The 21426-nt window shown below is 43.4% G+C and overlaps 1 protein-coding gene across 1 annotated transcript in view; it reads right to left on the reverse strand.

The window, feature by feature from the left end:
• col22a1 (collagen, type XXII, alpha 1) overlaps positions 1–21426 on the reverse strand; it is a 56689-nt gene that overhangs the window by 21225 nt on the left and 14038 nt on the right. The window contains exons 5-29 of the mRNA XM_030120595.1: positions 17415–17526; positions 16168–16291; positions 15714–15989; positions 15546–15626; positions 13725–13841; positions 13562–13606; positions 13388–13450; positions 13137–13175; positions 10497–10550; positions 10358–10411; positions 10221–10274; positions 8361–8414; positions 8244–8288; positions 6644–6697; positions 6500–6553; positions 5983–6018; positions 5741–5770; positions 3819–3872; positions 3634–3687; positions 3065–3118; positions 2088–2141; positions 1944–1997; positions 1804–1857; positions 227–280; positions 93–137 (exon numbers count right to left, since the gene is read on the reverse strand). Coding sequence (XP_029976455.1) covers positions 93–137; positions 227–280; positions 1804–1857; positions 1944–1997; positions 2088–2141; positions 3065–3118; positions 3634–3687; positions 3819–3872; positions 5741–5770; positions 5983–6018; positions 6500–6553; positions 6644–6697; positions 8244–8288; positions 8361–8414; positions 10221–10274; positions 10358–10411; positions 10497–10550; positions 13137–13175; positions 13388–13450; positions 13562–13606; positions 13725–13841; positions 15546–15626; positions 15714–15989; positions 16168–16291; positions 17415–17526 — 1715 coding nt within the window. The remainder of the gene's footprint in view (positions 1–92; positions 138–226; positions 281–1803; positions 1858–1943; positions 1998–2087; positions 2142–3064; positions 3119–3633; positions 3688–3818; positions 3873–5740; positions 5771–5982; positions 6019–6499; positions 6554–6643; positions 6698–8243; positions 8289–8360; positions 8415–10220; positions 10275–10357; positions 10412–10496; positions 10551–13136; positions 13176–13387; positions 13451–13561; positions 13607–13724; positions 13842–15545; positions 15627–15713; positions 15990–16167; positions 16292–17414; positions 17527–21426) is intronic.

Here is a 21426-nt window from a genome sequence, read left to right on the forward strand (position 1 = left end):
CATTTTCTCTCCCAGCACATCTTGCTGTGTATTAATGATTCCTTGAAGAGTTTTTATAGAAGAGGAAGGAAGCAGAGCCAGGTGTGACCGACCCTCTCTCCAGGAGGTCCTCTTGGTCCAGGAGGTCCGTCGTCACCCTGAGAAAAACAGACAAAATAAAAACTCGAAGAATCCACTAAACAAACTGGCAGCTGAGATGACGGCGAGATGAAGCGGCGGTCGGTACCTTTGGTCCGGGTTTACCGGGGAACCCGTCCGTCCCGCGTTCCCCCCGAGGACCCTTCACAGAAAAACACAAAACCAAAAAAACTGGCTGTCAAACTCAAGAAGCTTCTCCATCATGATCATCTACCTGAACTAAGAGGGAAAGAAGACGGCACCGCATTCACACAACTTGGAACATATTTAAAGTGTCATTGTGAAAAGAAAAAAGTACATTTTCTGAACAGAAATGCAGACTTCAGGTGTATAATCTTTAAAAAATTAACCAAATACTATTAAAGGATAAGAAGATCTCTGAACTGCAAACATCTGCTTCTTCTCCTTTGGGAGCAGGTGGCAATCAACAACTTTGGTGCACAGCGCCACCTACTGTGTCTCTTGGTGAATGTACTTCAGTTTACTTCCAGATCACCGTATTCACTTCAGAGATCTGTAAAACTGCAACAGCATGTATTTTGCGACACCGGGCTGTGGTGGAGGAGTGGCGTGAGCGGACCATGAGGAAATATTGCTGAAACTAATGAGTTTTTAGACGATTAAAGCCATTTTGAGAGCCGGCGCCACACATGCCCCATTAGCTAACAGTATATGGAGGTTTGCAGCTCGACTTTGGATCTAATTTTCTCCCAGACCACTTTTCGGATCAGAAAACTCTTCTGAGTGAGTATATTGTTCTACATCCTTCTATAAACAATGTGAAAACTGTTTAAACTGAACTTATCCTTTAAGCAAAATTCAAAGAAAAACATTTTTTAATAAACCCTAAAAATTATTTGAAGAGGTCAAAAAATATCAAAATTCTCAAAAGAAATTCAAATTCTCATTAAAAACACCTTAAAATTCTTTTTAAAAAAAGTAAAAATATATTTCAAGAGTATACATTAAGTAAACAAGTAAAAAAAAATGGTCCTTTTAAAGTAAAAAAAGGAAATAAATTCAAAATTCTGTTAAAAGGGCTCATATTTTTTTATAAAAGAAAGAATTATGAGAAAATAAAAATCCTTACAAAAAACTAACAAATTCTCAGAAAAACAAACATTTGTAATGAAAATAGTCTTTTATAGTCATTACTATTATTAGAATAGTCACAATTCTAGTATTTGCATCAAGTGGATTTTCAAGTCAGAAAACACCATGTATTACTTTTTTCCCCAAATGCCAGTAACTGTGCGATTACCAGTGAAGACAACTATTTATCCAGGATGTAAATTTGTTTCATGGCTCATTTGATGTGATCATTTAACAGAGGATCTGTGAGTTTTCTGCATGTTTGACTGAATAAAATGAAAAAAACAAATTAAAAAAAAACAACCAGCTGATGCAGATTTAATCAGCTTTAACTCTTTATTAATAATTCTTTATTTGCTCACGTTATTATTAATAGAGACCAGACCTTGACATTTCAGAACCTCAGTTATCATAATAATCAGAAAATCAGAAAATGTACTTTGTGCCTTTAAAACCATATTTGTTGAGCTATAAAACTATGCTTTCAAATTTATGCCCCACTAGTTGGCTACTTTCTTTCTTCTATGTATGATCTGTGAGGTGTCTGTGAGAGATTCTCCAGCAGATACTGACCGTGGCGCCGTCGTTTCCAGGAAGCCCGTCCAGACCGTCTTTACCCGGAAGACCCTTCAAAGACAAAACTCACACTGAGCGCCCAGAACTGACTGGACTCCTGTTTCTCAGTTTTTAATTCCTCCTGAAGGTCGACTCACAGGCTTTCCAGACTCTCCGGGTTTGCCTGAAAATCCGATTTCACCGGGGAGACCCTTGATGGTAGAGGGAAAAGATTCAAATTAACAGTCAGAAGAAGTTCAATGAGAATAAAAGTCAAATATTTGAGTGTGTTTGTGTCTTACAGGAGGTCCGGGGTGTCCCTGTGCTCCTGCAGGCCCGGCCGGACCCTGAGCACCCTGAAAATATTCAATAATAATAATGAATACTCCAAAATGTGAGTTTATATAGCCCTATAACCCTTAAATGTAAAGTCTGAAAGGTACAGTTCTAGTGAGTGACCACTAGAGGGAGCTACTGCAGCACTCATTTGAACCTGCACTGCATCTGAGACTAGAGAGCCGAAGAAGTCCAAGACTACTGGTAGGATTATCACTGGAAATTAGGTGTTTTATATTTTCACAAATGGTTATGAAAAAGTGTTAAAAAGAGAATCTAGAACTGAATCAGGAAATGTTCTTTTAAACGGAGGTGCAGTTCTGTCACATGAAGCAAAAACACATTTTTGTACTTCCAAGTTGTGGTTAATTCTAGAATATGAAATTGAATATTTTCACTACCAACTGCACTTCATGTTGTTTATCAATGAGTTATAAGTGACATCTGGTTTCAGTGCAACAAATACTCTGAATACAGTAACAATATCAGCTCCTGTCCACTAGAGGGAGCCAACACACAAGAAATGAATTACAGATCAGCTCAAGGGTCTGCAAGCACCTCAGCAGTGGCTCCATTAACAAACAGTTTGTCAAAAACTTTGAAAACTTTAAAAAATTAGTCAAAATATTTAAAACAGTTCAACTTTTTAAGGCTGTGTCGTATTATAAGCTGTTATTCTCATGTTAAAGGTTAGATATTGTTTTGCAGAACCAGTTAAACTAGATTAGATAGATAGATAGATAGATAGATAGATAGATAGATAGATAGATAGATAGACAGACAGATCTTTGCATGTTTTACTGGGAAGAGTTCGAGTTGATTATTTCCATCTAAATACTCTCATATTTTACCCTCAATTTGGCTTTAATGAAAAAATAATAACAACCCAGTAAAAACCCACAGATGCGTTCTGTTGAAGTTATGAAGTAGAAATGGTTCTTACAGGAGGTCCAGGGAGGCCGTCCACTCCTGGAAGCCCACTTTCACCTTTCTTTCCCTGAAGAGACAACAGAAAAATGAACTTTTCGTTGAGTGACAGCAGATCTGGAGAAGCAAACCGTTCTGTAGAATTAATCATTCCTCAAGCCTTCCTGTTGGATATGGAACCTCTATAATATGTTATATACTTGTGTTTTCTGGTTTTCCTCATTGTTTTTTCACATGTTCCGGGATCCGCTGCTTCCAGTCGCCTCCAGAAGCAGCAACAGGTGTTTTTCCTACATTCTGAAGCATCAAGCGACGTGATCATGTCGGTAAAGAGGGATCAGGTGGTGAAGAGGTCGTCCATCAGCGATGTTTCAGTTGATTTCCACAGGAGGCCTCCGTCTTTGTTAACGTTTTGAAAGAGCGAATTGCGCAAGAGCGGTGCATCCGTTTTAATTACACGCCATTGTGTAACGGGAGGAGGAAGATGGAGGGAGGAGACGGGGAGGAGAAGAACCGCTGACAGCTACAGCATCATGTCTGATTAGCACAGAGAACAAACAGCAGCCCTAAAACAAAAGTTCTTACCCTCTGGCCAAACTCTCCAGGCTCACCAGGTAGACCCTGCACCCCTGGAGGACCCTGAGAAGAAGCGGTGTGTTACTGTAATGGACTTCAAGCAGGCGTTTCACGGGAACAGGTGTTTCATCAAACGCCAGAGAGGACGGAAGAGGAAACACGGCGGAACCAAGTGAGAAATGGCGATTACTCACCGGAGCCCCTTGGGGCCCCTCCGGCCCTGGAGGCCCCGGAGGTCCGGCTTCTCCCTGAAACAGGTCAAACACGTCCGTGAAATCCCAGCCTGAGGCCAGGCCGGCTTATTTATATGGAACGATTCAGGCTAAATAAACTCACAATGTCATTCAGCAAACTAATAAAAAAAATAGCAAAACAAAGCTTTAAGAGGGCATCTTGAAGATTTAAGAGCAAATAACAGACATTACGGAAACGGCACTGGAAAGACCAGAAAAACAGGGAAACTGAAGACTCAGTTCAATCTGTGGTTATGTGTTTTCAGCCTACATTTAAATGATCTATGGAAGTATTTATTTCTTTTTATATCAGCGTAAGGGAAGAGTAAGAAAAAGCTGCTTCACCCTTAAAGCACCGTTAAAACCTGCTGCACAAAACCCGTTTAGACGGAATCTTCAAATGGAATGGCAAAACTTTGATTGCGCTCAGTGCTCTCGAGTCACTAAAAGCATTACTTTTCTGGAATGACAAAAAAATAAAGACAATTTCCAAGGTAAAGGCTAAATTCATCTTTTTCCATCTGATCTTTATGTGTTTATGGAACGTGTCTTCACGCTGCATGTACTCCCAGGAGGGCTTTATACCTTTCAGCAGTCACGCAAAGCTTCATATAACGTCTGCCGCTGAGAGATTCATGAGCTGAACCCAAGGAGCACAAGTAGCAAGAAAACATCTGAGTTAAACAACCAGATGGTTAGAAAAGGAAGCTGATGTTTATTTAGGGCTCTGACCTCTTAACAGTGCCTACAAGCTAATGCTAATGCTAATGCTAACGCCAGCCGTCTTACTGTCAAGTTAGCACTTTTTCATTTAGCAGCATGAAAAGATTCAACTGATGCTAAAGCTAACCAGCAGATTACAGTGAGACAGCAGCTTTATTGTTGCTTAGTGAAACTTCCAGGACTGTATCTGTGTTCTGACAGAGTCCATCTTAAAGGTGCTGTAGGCAGGATTCCGCATCTCCGCCATCTTGCTTAGGTCTACCTAAGCAAGATGGCGATTTGACCCATCTAAGATGGCGATTTGAAACCCAGCACAGCCAATCCTGTGCTGTTTTCTCTGACATCACGCCCTTACGCAAGTTAAGCCCCTCCCACAAGAACGCGCGACGAACCCCGCTCGACCAATCACGGTTAGAGCCTCATGGGCTCTTCTGATTGGTCAAAGATACCTGGAGCTGTCGAGATTCCTTTTCAGCTCAGAACAGAGACAAATGGAAACGCTGCGCCCTCGCGGTAGTGCAATTATGCTACACTCCTAAAGGATTATCAATGGATACTCTGACATTTAATTAAAAGAAAACACAGAAAAATTAGCATTGACTAGCAAAATCCTGCCTACAGCACCTTTAAACCTACTGATCAGGTACTTGGACAGTATTAGGCAGTTAGCTTTCTTCACTCTTTTAACAAGTGTTTCAAAATGTTTTGACGTAGTTTTTACAGTAACTTTGATCCCATTTACGTGATATTTCAGGTGAAAAGGCATCGATTTTTTATTTTTGTGGCAGAAAAACTTTGCATTTTTGATGTACTTAGCATTTACAGGTAAATCTCAATGATAAATATTTTCCCTGTTTACTCTGGAGCGACGCATTTTCAGAAAGCTCCGCCCAGGCAGCTGTTTTCAGTATAAGGTTTTCAGCACTGTCATGTGAACAGACTTGATACTGTTTTTCAGAGAGCTGAAGTTTTTTTTTTTTTTTTTTCATTTTATTTTCACATATAAAAAAAATGTGGCTTTTCTTTACCTATTTTTTTTTTTGTTTTGAAACATTAATAATGTGCTAAAATTCTCACAAAAACAAGGTCACATTGCTGTACAGAATTGACATGTATTACTGAAACATAGCTTGCATGAGAGTTTGAGAACATGCACTCACCTTTTCACCCCTCAAGCCTTCTTTTTGCACCTGGAATTAAAACAAAGAATAACATCAACACACTCCCCGTTGGCCACGATCGCCTGCTTCTGTAATCACAACAATTCTCCTCCAAACTTTGAAAATGAACTGTAATCACTTCTTTAAAGGCTGCTCATCATTTTGAGTTTCTTCACTACTCAAGCCTGTAATTCCTTCAAATCTGCTGCTTGAAGCCTCCTCGGTGTATTTCTGGTACTCACCACATCGCCAGGTAATCCGGGAAGGCCTCTCTCGCCCTGTGACACAGTTCGCACAACAAAAAGGCGAACGCCCCATCATTAGGATCAAACCGACTGTCAGACCTCCCTCCCTCCCTCCCCTCAGGCCCTGTGCTCACGATTCAGCCATGATTAGTGCTAAAATCTGTTCTCGTTTGCGGGCTGAAGTGAAACGCGTGGATGGAGGGGCGTGGCGTGGGCGTGCGCCGCAGGAAGAGTCGTCAAAGTGGGTAATTACAGGCAGAAGAATGATCTCTGCATATTATGTTCTCAGAGAAATGAGTGGGCGGGCTTCGCCGGAGCGGAGGAGACTGAGGAATGTCTGGAGCGAGCAGACGGGATCTGGAGGTGGTGGCGGGGGGGGGGGGGGGGATAAACGTCTGATGAGACCGTCCTGAGACGACTGGATCGGTGCATTCTTTCACAGCCTCTCTGTAATGTCATCCGCCGCGCCGTGGTGGAGTTTTGTGGGCAGATCAATAGATGTGATCGGTCTCACCTTGCCGCCTTTGATCCCGCTCGGCCCGGGCGCTCCAGTGAGTCCTCTCAGCCCCTGTCAGGAAAGAAAAAAAAAAAGAAGACAATGAATCCAGGTTCCGAACAAATGATAAAAGCAGACCGTTTGGAAGTCAGGGAAACTTACATCTTTCCCAGGAACACCGGGTTTTCCAGGAAATCCATCCAGGCCCGGTTCACCCTGAAACACAGTCAGGGTGAGATCTCCCCATTTTAACCCGCCGGAGGTCAGAGACCTCGCGTGGTACTTGTGTGTGAAGGTGTGTGTGTGAATGGGTGAATGCGGCCCCACGGACACATCCGTTTACACAGAAACTGGAGAACATTCAACACCCACAATGCAACACAGAGTCCCTTTCTCACTTGAAAACATTGACATGTAAACAGTAGTGAAACATTTCTGTGTGATTTATCTTCTCATTTTCCAGTCAGATATCTATTCACAGTTTACTGTGTCAAACTCTTGGCCCGCGGTTCAAATCGGGCCCCCGTGTGAGTTCCTGCGGCCCACAGAAGCCTGAAATGCATGTAATTGTCTTCAAATGACAGTTTGTGCTTGTACTGTCTGTAAAGTGACAATAATCTGCAGCCACTGAAATACATGTTGACTCTGAGAGCAGAAAGGCCTGAAATTAGATGGCCAGGCTTCCATTTTGGTGGTTTTCTAACAAGCGACTGAGTTGAAATAGATCAACAAGAAAATCTCAACATTTCCGGGAAGAAAAACATTTTCACAGCGAGGCGGCAGATGAAATGTAAATACATGCTTGAAGGAGACAGAAACAATATGTCTTCTGTTTTTTTTTTTTTCAAGCAGTGTTCAGTAATACAGATTTATGTCACAAAAACCAGAGATTTTTTTTTACAAAATTCAGTTTGCAAGAATAATTTAAAAGCAGAAAGAATCACAACCACATATAGTGAATTTGCATGTCAACTCTTCGGAGTTGGTCAGGCTGTGTAATCTGTTGAAACTGCTCTGAACCGTCCTCTCCTGTTAAGGCTTTACCAAGAAAAGTACTTTTCCACTCCAGGAAATTGCCTGTGAAAGAGTGACGGCTGTAAACCTGCCTGTCTGAATGGAGTCGCCTGTCTCCAACCTGCTCCACATCCTCAAAACCATCTGGAAAACTCATCCATGTCCTGACTCCATGTTCAGACTCACACAGCAGCACCTGTTGAAGTCCTCCGACCCGGCCTCTCGGCAGGCTCTCAAAGCGGCTGCAGCAGTTGGTCCTCGTCTCTTTTTGGTGCTGCTCAATGTCCCTTCTTTCAGGTTCAGAGAAAACCTGAGTGGGAAGCTGCTTCTGATGCTTGGAAATAGCCTCCTTTCTGCCGCCTGACGTCACCAGACTGATAAAAGAGGCGACGCGCTGGCCTCAGACATCAACAAGAGCCCCTGCGAGACCTGAATAAGATGCATTGTAGCCTCGAACGCCCCCCCCCCCACACACACACACACACACAGACCCAGACAGGAAGTGAGCGGAGTGAATCGAGGAAGCCAACATCTGTTTGTGCGATTACGCCCCCCGGTTCTGGGAAGAAAGGCTCGCCCTCTGTTCCCTCTGTGAAGTTAACCCCGCAAACAAGATTTTGCAGTGTAAGCTGCGTCGGGTCAAATCCCAGGACACGCCGGGGAAACATGCACAGCGAGTGTTTAACCTGTCACTCAGCAGTGACGGTCAGATACAGCGGACCTGCAGGGAGAACAGTCAAAGACTCACCCTGGTCCCCGGTGTTCCTTTTTCACCTTTTACACCTGCGTCACCCTATTGAAGAAAACACAATATTATTCAGTAATTCCAAATCTTACCTCCCGATTGAGTTGTTTGAATACTCACGATGACGCCTTTCGGTCCAGGGGCACCGGGACTTCCTGCGTCTCCCTGAATTCCCTTCACGACACAAAAACAAGCATCTTTTATTAGAGGGAAGTTCTTCACTCTCTGTGAGGAGCTGCTGCTGCTGACTCGGCGGTTTACCGAGGGTCAGCTGGAGGCTGCTGAGTCAGACCTGAATCGGTGCAGGAAAGAAACCTGAACCCCCCCACATAGGATAAATGACAGCTGTTGGTGGCGAGACCCCCTGCGTGGTTGGGTGCACTTTGACCTCTGATCTCACTTTCAGTCAAGACACCTTGCTTTGATTTTTCAGGATAAAGCATGCGGCCCATAATAAACTTTATAAACTTTAATGCTTTTGCTTTTCACTTTGTAGAATATACGAGACAAAAATGTCTACATTTTGTCAAAAAATAAACAGTTACCTCAAAAAAATTACTAAAATCTCAACACAAAGTCAACCTTAATGACACTTTATGGTGTAAAATACAGTGAAATGTTCCTAAAACTTCTCCTGTTTCTGTTGCATTATGCATGTTTTTATAAACTCAGCCTGACAGCATGGCTTGGAAGGAAATGCTCGCAATATTCATGTGTTCAGACAATCAATTCTGGATGCAGCGGTGGTTGTAAACAGGTGAATTTGCTCCTCTCTCTTAACTCTTATGCCATTTTTTGCTCCTCAGCAGAAGCATTATCATTAATCGACTGTTTTTTGTTGCAAATCTGCATTTGAAGACAGTTAAAATTCTGAAGTTTTACAAATGATGGTAAAAACGATCCAAGCGTGAAAAGTTATGCAAGTTTGGCAAAAAATAAAGTGGAGTAATCATCATACAAGTACTTGGGGACGTGTTTAACCAAAGCACAGAGCCAATAATCTAACCGGGGCAGATTATCTCCAGGACTGCAGCTGTTGAGGGGTGTTCCCTGTCTGCACTGCTCAATATTTATCAAAATGTCTCTAAGGAAGATAAAAGAACGGAAGGCCAAAGCTAATCGATCCATTTGTTCTCAGCGAAGCCTGAACTGCAACGTCTCGGACTTTAAAGATCTGCTACTTTGGCTCCAGATAGCAGAGACGCCTTCAGAGGAATAGTGGACTCTGTGTGTCCACTGGCTCAGGACAGGTCTGGGAGAGATTGCTGAAGCACCATCACCATAACAAATGACTAAACACACCTCTGAAAAAATGCTTATCCTAATGTTCACAACCTTTTTTTACAATTATAGTGAAGACTATGGCACACTACTTGAGTGATGATCTCCTACTTTAATACAAATACAAGTTTCGGTGAGAATATAATCACCAAAATAGGCAAAACTACCAAAACATAAAGCTTTTGGTCTGATATTTCCATGTTTAACAATATACTTCATTTCAGTTATGATATCATTTTATATTTTTGCAGCTAAAGGGTTTTTGCTAAGCTTTGCCACCAGTTTAGCACTTCCCATGCTGAATCAAAAGGGGGCAATCGTTCCCTCCGGTCGCAGCTCGGTTGGCCCGGTGTCAGCCAGCAGCCCCTCCCCCCTCCCGTTTGGCTCGCCGCTGCCTCATCCAACAGGAGAGTCAACCAAACTTCCCCTGCTCATTTTTTTATTTTCGTTTTCCTCACAGGAAATCAATATCAGGCTGAGAGGTAATTGTCCAGAAAAACGTACATACGCCCCTTTTAACAGAGCAAGTGCGTCTCTGAGCGCAGCGCCAAAACCAGAATCACTAAAAGGCTCTCGTTAATGATTTTTTTTTTTTTTTTTGCCGCTGGAAATATAGCTAAAAATCCCTTTGACATGGATTCAAAAGTCTGTGCACTGACTCATGACTGGATTAAAAGCTGGCCGGCGGCCTCAGCCTACCTTCAGTCCAGCTGGACCGGGCAGCCCCTGATCACCAGGCAGTCCCGCCTCCCCCTGATGACAAACACACACATTTCTACATTTTTACACATCATGAAATCGATGTTTTAAAGTGGTGCATAAAAACTGTTTCTTACTCTGTCTCCTTTGTCGCCAGACAGGCCGTCAATACCCGGCACGCCACCGAGACCCTGTCAGGTGATCGGAAACGAGCGATTAATACCGGGGAAAAGAACGAAGGGCGAGTGAGACAACGCCACTTCTCTGGGATCACACCTTCTCTCCTTTTTGTCCAGCAGCACCTTTCAATCCTATGCTGCCACTATCACCCTGAAAACAGAAAGGACGTGTTTAACTGGAGAGTTTGGTCGCACTGCGGCATGCCGGGCGGCGATGGCGTGCTGTCAGAGGACCGTCCTGGCAGCAGGTTTAGTAAACCGTGTCGGGATGAGGAATGAAGACGAAGAACGACTGTTAGAGACGGATTATTGGAATGATGACGAGAAGTTAGAGTTACAACACACAGAACACAGACACACATGATCTGAAGCCGGAGTCTGTTAGCAGCTTCTTCAACGGTTCCGTCACACGTTCAGCTGAAGATGGTGCCGTTACGACCACACACGTCTATACATGATCTGTTTCTTATTGTGGCAGCTGTAATAGAGACGCACCAATACAGACACCAGAATCAGGACGAATACTATGCAGAGTCCTATTCCTAAAACGTCCACAATACAATTATTACATGACGCCATCAACAGGAAGTAGAGGACGAGCGATGACGGCAGTTTGGACATACTGAGAGTGACAAAAGAAAGACAAACTGTAAATCACGTTCGGCCAAACTACCCAGAGGAGGTGCAAGCTAGTTCATAAACACCAGCAGCATTAGCCCAGTGTGGCTCATTAGTTGAACTGCTCAAGGATTTGACTCTGAGATGTGCTAAATGCTACATGCTAAAGCGTTCTGAGGCTCACACAGCAGCGATGCTCGATGTGCATTGTGGACGCAGTGGCATACTGGAGCGTTCAAGGCTGCAGTGACGTGGAGCCTTTGAGGAATATTTGAGTATAAAATAGGCTCGTTGGCATTTATTAAGTACTTGTATCGGTACTTGGTATCAGGTCAGTATCGTGCATCCCTAATTTGAATATCTTTCAACTTTTCACTCAGTTTCTTGGCTTCCAGGACTGTAAAAGATTGAATTTGATTCAGGATCTTCAAATTCTGCTCCAAGATCACTGGAGTCAAACTAACTGATCTGGGTGAGTTGACCGGAAAGCTCAGCAGTGTGAACTTGGAGTTGAACGTAAGCTGATATGTCATTTTGTTCTATGCTAAAGGCTCGTCCTTGTTTTCGAAGCTCCCAAAAGTCACAATGGTACAACTCTAATGTGGTGTAACACACTGTATGCACTTCAGGTATTTGAGCATCTTTCTGCATTGGAATGTTGCTTAACATGGTGTCCGATGCAACTTTAACAAGAACGAATGTGAACGTTTGATTTCCCCTTTGGTTTATTCCAGTTTACTGAGACGGAGTGACAGTCGCAACGCCCAGCTCTCGGCAGAATTCACCTCTGTAGACGAAGTGTAAATGTGGCAGATTGTGATTGCTTCTCATCCTAACGGGGAACAGAAGGTTGCTGAAAGTTGAATGTGAGGAACATCCTGTTGTGTTGTTGGTTTATGCACACTTGATGTCATCCTCTGGGCTCATTTGAATCCCACAAGATTTGCAAGCCGGTCCAGGCAAAAAGTAACTGCCGGTAAATTACACGGTTAAAAACCACGGCGAGCCTTCCCCCTCGTCTCATGAAACCACTTTACAAGTCCCCGGGAGATTATTTTAGCCTCATATCACTTTAACCAACGTCATGTCCTTCATTTCAGTGATTAGGAGGGAGTACCCAAAAAAAAAAAGAAAAAAAGAAAGAAGGCATCACTGACAACAAAAACGGGCAGATGGTTGCAGTTCTGTTCGGTTTAAGATGCAATTAGAGGCAATCAGAGTGGGATGATTTCACTTTCTCCACGTAAGTGCTCGATGACCAAAGCGGCCATTTTTAACCGCTGCTTTCGGTTGACTTAGGTCATCAGGTTGAGGCAAAGTCCACGGCGGCAAATTGCAGCCCTGCGTGGAAAAGCGGGGCGAAGACAGAGCGCCGTGCAGGAAGCAAGAGATGGAAAAAGCAACGGGGAAGCGGCGCATTAAAATCTGATTTAATGCGCTCGTATCAAAGCGGCTGGTTGCGTTTTTGTTTATGTCCAGCAGCGAGGAGAGGAAAGACGCCATGAGATAAGCTTGATTCAGTGAGTTCGTCCTGCGGAGAGACTAAAAGCTCCGACAGGTGAATGAAACCAAATCAAAATTTTCTTGATTTGTAAAATATGATCGATAACATTTGCATGTTTCCAAATAGTCTGATTGAACTGATTCACTCACAATCATTTTTTTTCTCCTACTTTAGACTGCTCTATTGAAATTGACAGAATGTTTTCACCAAAATGTGTCTGATGATTATACACAGTATGTCTCCACATTTCCTCCAGTTACTTAAACTTCGACAGTCTCACACCCCATTGAGAATCATCAATCCATCCAGCACTGATCGCCATGGATGTATTCTATCTGACGCACACAGGAGGTTATGGTGGTAAAAAGAGCCAGTATCCAGATGGCACAGCTGTTAACAGCTGTCATCCCCAAACATTTTCTGCAACATTTCTAAAGTTCGGTCACAAATAGTCGATCAAATTAAGCATTTCTGTTCCGTTTCAACATCCTAACTTTTCTGGAATTAGGACTGTAAGACAACAAGAAGCAGGTTAGAAGATTTTCCCAACATGCATAAAGTTTGAAATGTGGGCAGGCGGCACATGCAGAGAGGAGGAGGAGCAGGTTTACTTACCTTCGCGCCTCTGTCTCCTTTGACAGAGACTACTTTGCCCTGCAAATAATCAATCGATAAGGATCAATTATTATCGAGGCGGGAGGAGAAGTGGAGCAGCTGGGAGGCATGCAGTGTCAAACAACATCATTGTTTGATGGATTATTTAAAAGAGAAAAGCTTTGCATCTGATGTCAAGTAACTTTAGTGAAGCATTTATGAACTTTTGAGCGTTTTATGTGTGAGCGGCGTGAATGTGGAAGTTTCCATACAGTCTCTCCTTTCTCTCCTTTGATGCCCGGCTGTCCGTTAGCGCCTTTAGGACCAGTCTCACCCTGCAAAAGTACGCATGTTCACTAAAAAGAAAATAAAACAGCTCTACACAAAGAAGCTGGGAATCTTTTGTCACACACACAAAGCAGGACTGAAATGCGGCATTAGACGACCTTTTCGCCCCGGGGACCGGCGACGCCGGGCGCGCCGACGTCTCCCTGCGAGGAAACAAAGACACAGCCGTCCCTTCAGAGGGGTTCAAGAAAAGCGTCGCCGCTCGTCCGCGGGAGCGATCGGAGGCGATAAAGGGAGGCGGGAGCGGCGGACTGGCTTCACCTTGGCTCCGGCGGGACACGAGCAGTTGGCCTGAGGTCCTCGCTGCTGCTCCACGCTGGTGGGGGTCGGGGTGGGGATCGCCACCGGCGGCGCCTCCGTCACCACTTTCTTAGGACACTGAAACAGAACATTGAGAAATAAACAGCCTACATCTAAGATCTTTTAGAAACCAATGAGGCTCCATCGGGAGAGTATCGTCTCTCAATCTGAGGGCTGCGTGTTTGATTCCCCATCTCCTGCCTAAATGTATTGAAGTGTCCTTGAGCAAGACACCGAGCCCCAGCAAGCTGAACAGCTTGCATGGCAGCTGCCTTAATTGGAGCATGAAGATGGAGTGTTTTCCAAAAGTTCCCCTTGGGATCCATTTTCAAAAGGTTGTGTTTTCATTGTTTCTGAATAGCGTTGTTGTGTAAACAGACGCCCAAAACCCATGACGTTAGATATCTATTATCAAGACATGAAGAGAGACTCTTATGTTTTCATTTGAATATGTTTTGTATATATTCATAGAGATTAAGAGGGATGTGTGTGTACAGTATGTATTCCTGTTTATCCTCTTTTACCTTTATATTCAGCTTTTTATTTGGTTTTGTTTAATCAGGCTACATGTGTCCAAGTTGTTATTCCATTATCACTATTTTCTTTTTAACTTGTAAGAGTTGAACCAATACCTGATTCAAGGCAGCGTTTTGGACATTATTATTCTTAAAGTAATGCAATATAAACAAAAGACTATTCCCTTTATACCATAGCAATATTTCTTGTATTATTTTTTATTTTTCCATCACCAGGGCATTGGTTTGCTGTTGTTTATTTAAGCAGAACAAGTTCGGAGTCCAAGTTTAAGTCTGTTGTTGGTTTCTCCTTAAACTGGGTTGGAAAATGAGGGTCCGTCTTATCTTCAGGGTCTGATGCTGCGTTCACTGTGAAACTGATGAGCTGATATTAAAACCGAGTCTTGGTCTGAAAATCACTGGAACTTTGGCATGTTTCACACCGATCTGGGTTGAAATCACAACAGACCTTGAGATTCACTGTCCGTATGGTGTCCGAGCAGCAACGTCGTCACCAAGGCAACGGGACACACGGAGGTAAACAGAATCAATGTTCCATAACTTCTGATCAATATCTTCCTACAGATCATTTAAGGCTCCTTCATCTCCGTTTACCATTGTTAAAACAGGTGTAGCCTTTAAAATTCTGCATCTCAGGCTTTGTTTTGGTTGAGTTGTGGCATGAAGGCAATTGGAAGCCAATGCAGCTCAACATCCCGCCTCGTCTGTTTCCCATGGGTTTGACTGTAATGTGTATTCAAAGCCAATATTCAACAGGCATTTAGAAAAAACTGTGTTAATGTGGAAAGCAATGGGCTCAGCTATAAGGTACATGAGCATGTAAACAGATTCATGTGCTTCCGGCAGGGTAAACACTGCTGCCTTTACGCCTCCATTGAGCTTTTTTGCATTTAATCCACCCAAAGACTGCTGTCAGTCAACATACTTGTCAAGTGACAAGATGAATACTGTTTGTCATTCACTTCTAGTCTCAATACTCTGGTTTTACTGTTTCTGTGACCTTCCAGGAGACGGAGAGAAATTTGAAAGGAATAAACAACAGAGAATAAACCAGCATTTCTGGGTTAACATACATAAAAACCTCCCTGGTTCTACTCTCCTTCCCATCCACCTTTGGTTTCCATCGGTAGGTTATACTCGCCAATAAATATGAATCTCAATAAGTGATGCAACAGCATCTATAACAGAGGACTCTAAAGTCTTTATAAAGATGTTGACTCCATATCCAAAGTCTACAAACACTCACAGGCCCCGTTGGTAGATCGCAGCAGGTTTCCAGCTCTGCATGTTTGGAATCGCAGTAAATCATCATCCTCTGAAGGTCAAACTGCAAGAACACAAACGCAGCACGTGTAAAGAAAGCAAATTGAAAAACAATTACCCCATATGTCTTTCACTGGATTTTAAAGCTCACGTCAATGGGGACGCTGTCGTAGAGCCTCTTCCCGATCACCGTCTTCCCCTGGATGTCGATGTCCTCCCTGTCCTCGATGGGCAGCGTCTGGATGTGCTTGCAGTCCAGGTACAGGGACACGGACTTGGCCTCCACGCTGAGGGCGATCTTATGCCAGTTGCGGTCGAACAAGTTGTCGACCTCGGCGTTCTTGAACACGGCTCTGACGGCGTCTTTCGTGAGTCCGACAGCGTTATACTCCACCGCCTTGTTCTCACCGTCCAGACGGATGGACACCTGGTGAGTTCAAAGTCAGACCCGCTTAATGACAAGAACGGAAATATTGAGCAAAAGGACATTAAGATTGTTCAGAATCAAACTAAAAAAACAAGCTAGCTGAGTTCATTTTGACCTTAAAATTAAAAGTCAAGCCACAACAGTCGTATTTCTTCGTCTTTCCACCGGGCTGACTCACCTGTGGGATTCCATATTTGTCAAAAACCTGCCAGAGGTACCAGTCCTCACGTCTTGAGGTTTTCCTGAACTTGAACGTCGTCACAAAGGCGTATTCATCAGGCAGCCCTTGAGGGAACACCTCCCTGTGGAAAAAACACCCTCGGTAATGCTGTGTTCCTCTGATAAACACAGTTGCAGTGGCTGCACAACAGTTTAAATATTAATGCACAAACCTAGAATTAAACACAGGCTCTGTTTATACCCAGCTCCCTTGTTCCCTCAGCAGAGCAACACCACCAACGAAAGACAGTCCACATATCACCACAGCAGAGTTTCTCTCCCTGGTTCCTTTGACCTTATCACAAGGCTGACGTCGACATGCATTAGAGAGCTGTAAAAGGAGAGTGTGACGCGCTTCCTATGTGGATCAGCGCCTCCTAATCTGAGCAGGGGGTCGTCTGGTAGGAAAGGTGAGCACATCCAATCCAGACTGATGGAAAACATCTACCATAGATTGGAGCATTACAGGACTTTGGGGTGCTTTTCATGACTGACGAGAGAGGGATTTATAAAATTCAGGATTGTGTAGTATACAAGAATCTCAGGTTGATAATGCATATTTGTGTGGTTTCATTACAAAAATAACCAACAGCACCCACTAGAGGCCCAACATGGAAACTACATCATTTCCCTGTAAATGGACATAATTTTCAAAACGTTTAAGAAAAAAAAAATTCAAAAATGATTAATTTTTAATTGAAATATTGGCTTTAGGCCTCAGATAACTTTTAATTCAATATTCAACATAATCTAATCAGTCACCTGTCATCTTTTCCTCCTCTGATTTGGGATTTTCCTTTAATCATCACCAAAACATCTGCAGGCCGTAACAAAGACTTGCGAGACAGTCGTCTTTAATGGGGCCGCCTATTGTCATTTCAGTGAACTCATTGTACGTCCATAACTTCCACAACAATGCTATGAGCTCATGGGATTATTGTGGTGGGTTTTTTTATTCAGCAGCTGACTTCATGAAACACATGGAGTTGAGAAAAAGAAAGGAATTTGGCTATTAAACACACCAAATAAAAGCCTGCTTTAAGGAGGCAGCAGGTTCAGCATCTGTCACATCGTCTGTTTGGTGGATCTTTGTTCTTAATCGGGATTATCAAGATTTGAATTTTCTAGTGTAATTTTAAGCATTGGTGAGGAGTTTTGTCATGTCTTTTCTTCTTTTTCCCAGGATTCCCTGAGCTGGTCACTTACTCTGTTTGCTGCACGATGGGCATGGTGCCAAGGCGAACGTACGCACTCTGACCGTCATCGTCTCTGGTCCCCAGAATCTCTCTCACGTTGAAGTAGTCCATCAGGTCGAACCCTGCAGCGAGACAGGGAAATCATCCAGCTGGATTATTAAGGGACTCCTCCCCAACACACATAAACACATAAACACTTATTTTTATGTGCCAGTCACAGGTGTGTTTTCCCTTTCTTAGCCAGGAGTCTGCCACCATTGGCTAATGCAGATTGGAGGCAGCCAATCAGCTTCCAAACCTTCCAAATAAAAAAAACTCAGCAGAAGTTAAAAGATACTGTATGTTCTTTTTTTTTTTAAAGCTTCAAGATGGAATTGATGGTCTTGTGGAAAAATAAAAGGTTTGTGGAGAGAAATGATGAATCAGATCAGTTGGAGGTACCATGTAGCTTGTCTTATGTTAAAAAAAAAAACAAAAAAACACCAGTTTATTGGTTGATTGGCTCTGTTATGGGTTTTTTAGCATCACCAGGTTGTCTTTTATCATTACTGTTCTACAGTAGAATGTCTAGGCCTTGTTTGTTACATTATTTTCATTCATTAGGCACAACTGTTGCATCATATCCTCGATTGTCTGTTGAGAATAAAATAAAGCATTTTGCAGCCACTTTCATCTTCAATCACTGACTGAATTGTGGAAGTCCCTGAACTCAACCTATGCTCACACACATAGACAAACTCCCAGTCATCCAGTTACTGGGCCCATGTTGTATTTTTGTTAGATTTCTCAGGGTACACCGACATTTAACTGGGTCAGTCCCACCACACCCAGCTGCCGCTGGGTTTGTGGCTTTTCGCAGAGAGATCAAAAATCATCACGTGACCGAGCAACTGGACAATAAATCCATTTGTTGGGCCATTAAATATTTGTGAGATTTGCTTCCAGAGTGGGGGGGGAGAGGAAAAAAAAAAGAACTACTGGAGCATGTGTGCACGTGTGTGTGTGTGTGTGTGTGTGTGTGTGTAGCTGCCCTGCAGCATGCGATTTGAAGTGGTATAACCACAGACCATATTTAGGTGGTTTAGACTGGACACTCCCTTGTACAACAAACAAGTGCTGTAGCTATGGCGATGCCGACGAGATGTGCAGCACGAACGCAGCCTCAGCTTTGGGAGCTAAAAATCCGATGGTTATAGTCTGGATTGGACGGAGCGCTCCTGGAGGCAAACATTGGGAAGTAGACAGCCTAACATGAAGAAAATCTGAGGCATGGAAGGTTTCCGGGGGCAATATTAGTAATCTTTCAGAGAGGAAAGCGGGGCATTAAGGTGGTAATGTGAGAGTCCGGCCAAAGCTTAGTGGATGTTTTTAGAAATAGCCTGGAAACAGGTGGTAAGACGTGCAGGCTGGCCCCTTCCCCCATGAGCAGGGCGGCAAAAAATAACATTAAAAACAAAAAGCCGTCATAACAGAATGTAAAACGGAGAGGATCGGCCCGTCAGACATCCGCTGTCTGTCAGTAAAGGGTCTCAGATGTACTGTTAGCGACAGCAGGCTATTTTCTACACTCAGCATCGACTGAGGTTCATGGGAGCTGGTTCCTGCATTTGTCCGAATGAATCACATCTTCACCAAAAAGTCACAAAAAACTTAATACACAACCACAAAAAATGCACAAATGCTAAAGCAACATATCCATCTCAAATCGGATGGTGATATGAGAACAACCAGGACAAACACAAAAGTTCAAGCCCCACAAAGTTTAAAGATCATAAACATAAAGAAAAGAGAGAATTGTAAACATCTAAATATTTAAAGCTGCACCCAACAGGAGAAAAGGGGAAAAGAAACACCTTCTGAACAGCTAGAAAGAATCATAAAAAGGAAACAAATAGATCAACTAAAAGTTTTGAAATACTCCAAAAAAGTGTGCAAAATTTTAGCAAACAGCTACAAAAAAAGTCACAAAACAACAAGAACAGACAAATAACAATGAAAAGACGTAATTGTAAGTTCACACGCGTTGAATTAGTCAAAAAAAAAACACAATTTAATGCAAAAAGTATCAAAAGCTTTAAGATAAATATGAATTGCAAGATGGCAGCCATATTTGTAGTTTTCTCTCTACAGTCTTGTCTTGTTCTTTACACCTGCTGATCTACTTTTTCCAGATTGTACTACATATACCATAAGTAAGGATAATTACTCTCAGTCTTGTGTAATCATAACTTAAACTTGCAAATATAACATCATAAAACTGCATGTTTTTACTTTTATTGATTTTTAAGTCCATTTTCAGATAAATTGGTACATTAAAGTCTGTAAAGAGGATTCCCAAAGAGGAACAGTCCCTGAATGTACTGGAGGTGGGACATTGAGGGTAAATGTCAAGAGGTTCAGAGGAAAGTTTTGAAGATTCACTTAAAAAATTGAGCTCAGAATGGTAAAAAATTATGTAGAGATACACACTCTGATCAAAAAATGTATGATCCATATCCAATCTTTTCTTTAAGCTACTTTCCAGACGGAATGCGTTCCACCCAGTGACCTGGAACTGATGTAGCTTTGATCAATTCATCGAAGACTGAATCTCTAAAAGGTTTTATTTTTTAAACTTATTACACAGATATTTATGAATGAAAACAGTCTGCCGAGAGAAGATTATCTTGTTAAAGAGCCTCAACCATCATCCGGGGGGGGGTTATTATTAAAGAAAGGGCGGGATCTTGAACTCTGCCCGGTGTGGGGCTGTCGGAGGAAGCCGTGGCAGCTGTGCAGATTTACTGGCCTCCCTCCCCTCCAGTCACCAGGCTCGTGTCGCTGAGCACACTCGCTCACCACGCTGCCTCTGCGGCCGCTGCTGGGGCCCATCTGAGCGCAGGGCTGTAATTTGCACTGGCAGTGGATAGCGTATAATCAACCCGGGAAAGAAGAAGAAGAAGAAGAAGAAAAAAAAAAAGAAAAGTTATTTTGGACGGCCGGAGAGACGGCCGATGGGCCGGTCCTTTGTGGCGAGAGCCAGATGAGAACGAGGCAGCGTTCCTTTGATGGGAGCAGATGGCAACATTTGCACTGCAGATAAGTCGAGGAGGTTTTGCGATCGGCGCCTTCGCCTCTACCCCCCTCCAAACCCCTCCCCCTCCCCCCGAGGGGTCCGGCCAGACAGCTCATGATAAGTGGGAGTCGTAGATCTTCTGGCTCTTGACGTTTCTCAGAGACTCTGACTCTGAGCAGGATCTCCAGAAGCGTCCACCGTAAACTGTGTCAGACAACGTGCGTGCTGAAGTTAGCCCGCTGCGCGGAAATCCCCAGTCGTTGTTTGTCTTGTCATGAAGCTTCGAACCTCAAACCGCTGTTTGATAACACTCGAAGTGGGACCCACGGCGCGGCTCGGACGCGTCTTCGCCACTTTAACTCCGTCTGTGTTGCACTGAGGCTACAAGGAGCCAACAACTGGACCCGGCGGTGGCGTCTCCGCGCTCTCCTGGTGGTCCGCAAACCCAACGAAAAACACAAATCCACTTCTGAACAGTAATCCGACATTAGAGTAGCTGTGTGAGAGCGAGGTTTCATCTGTGGGGCTGGCAGCTAAATGTCCAGTTTGGGGTGTATTTATGGTCTGCTGATATCCTCGCTTCGTCTTCCAGAGACTGATTTGGACTTTTGTACCGAACAAAGAGAAACAAAACATGACAAGATTCACGAGCGCAGCTGATGTACTGCTGCACGGACTCTCTGATTTATCGAAACTATGCCCTAATGTCTGCTGCAGCTGAGAGGAAAACCACATAATTAGCACTTGCTGGCTGAGGAGGGCGTGATAATGTGTCCCGACGGTGCAGAGCGACGCTATTCAGGGTCATGAAGGTACGCTCTTTAAAATGACACGGCAAAGTAAATTCAGATTGAATATCCCCAGCTCCCAGTCACATGACAGACATACATGTTTCTTTTGACTATCTGAGTGTCAGTGTCCAGAACTTTTATGTTTTTGCCACATGTCAACAAATAAAATTCGCCTG

Source organism: Salarias fasciatus, chromosome 22 (assembly GCF_902148845.1).
Source record: "Salarias fasciatus chromosome 22, fSalaFa1.1, whole genome shotgun sequence".
Taxonomy (NCBI): Eukaryota; Metazoa; Chordata; class Actinopteri; order Blenniiformes; family Blenniidae; genus Salarias; species Salarias fasciatus.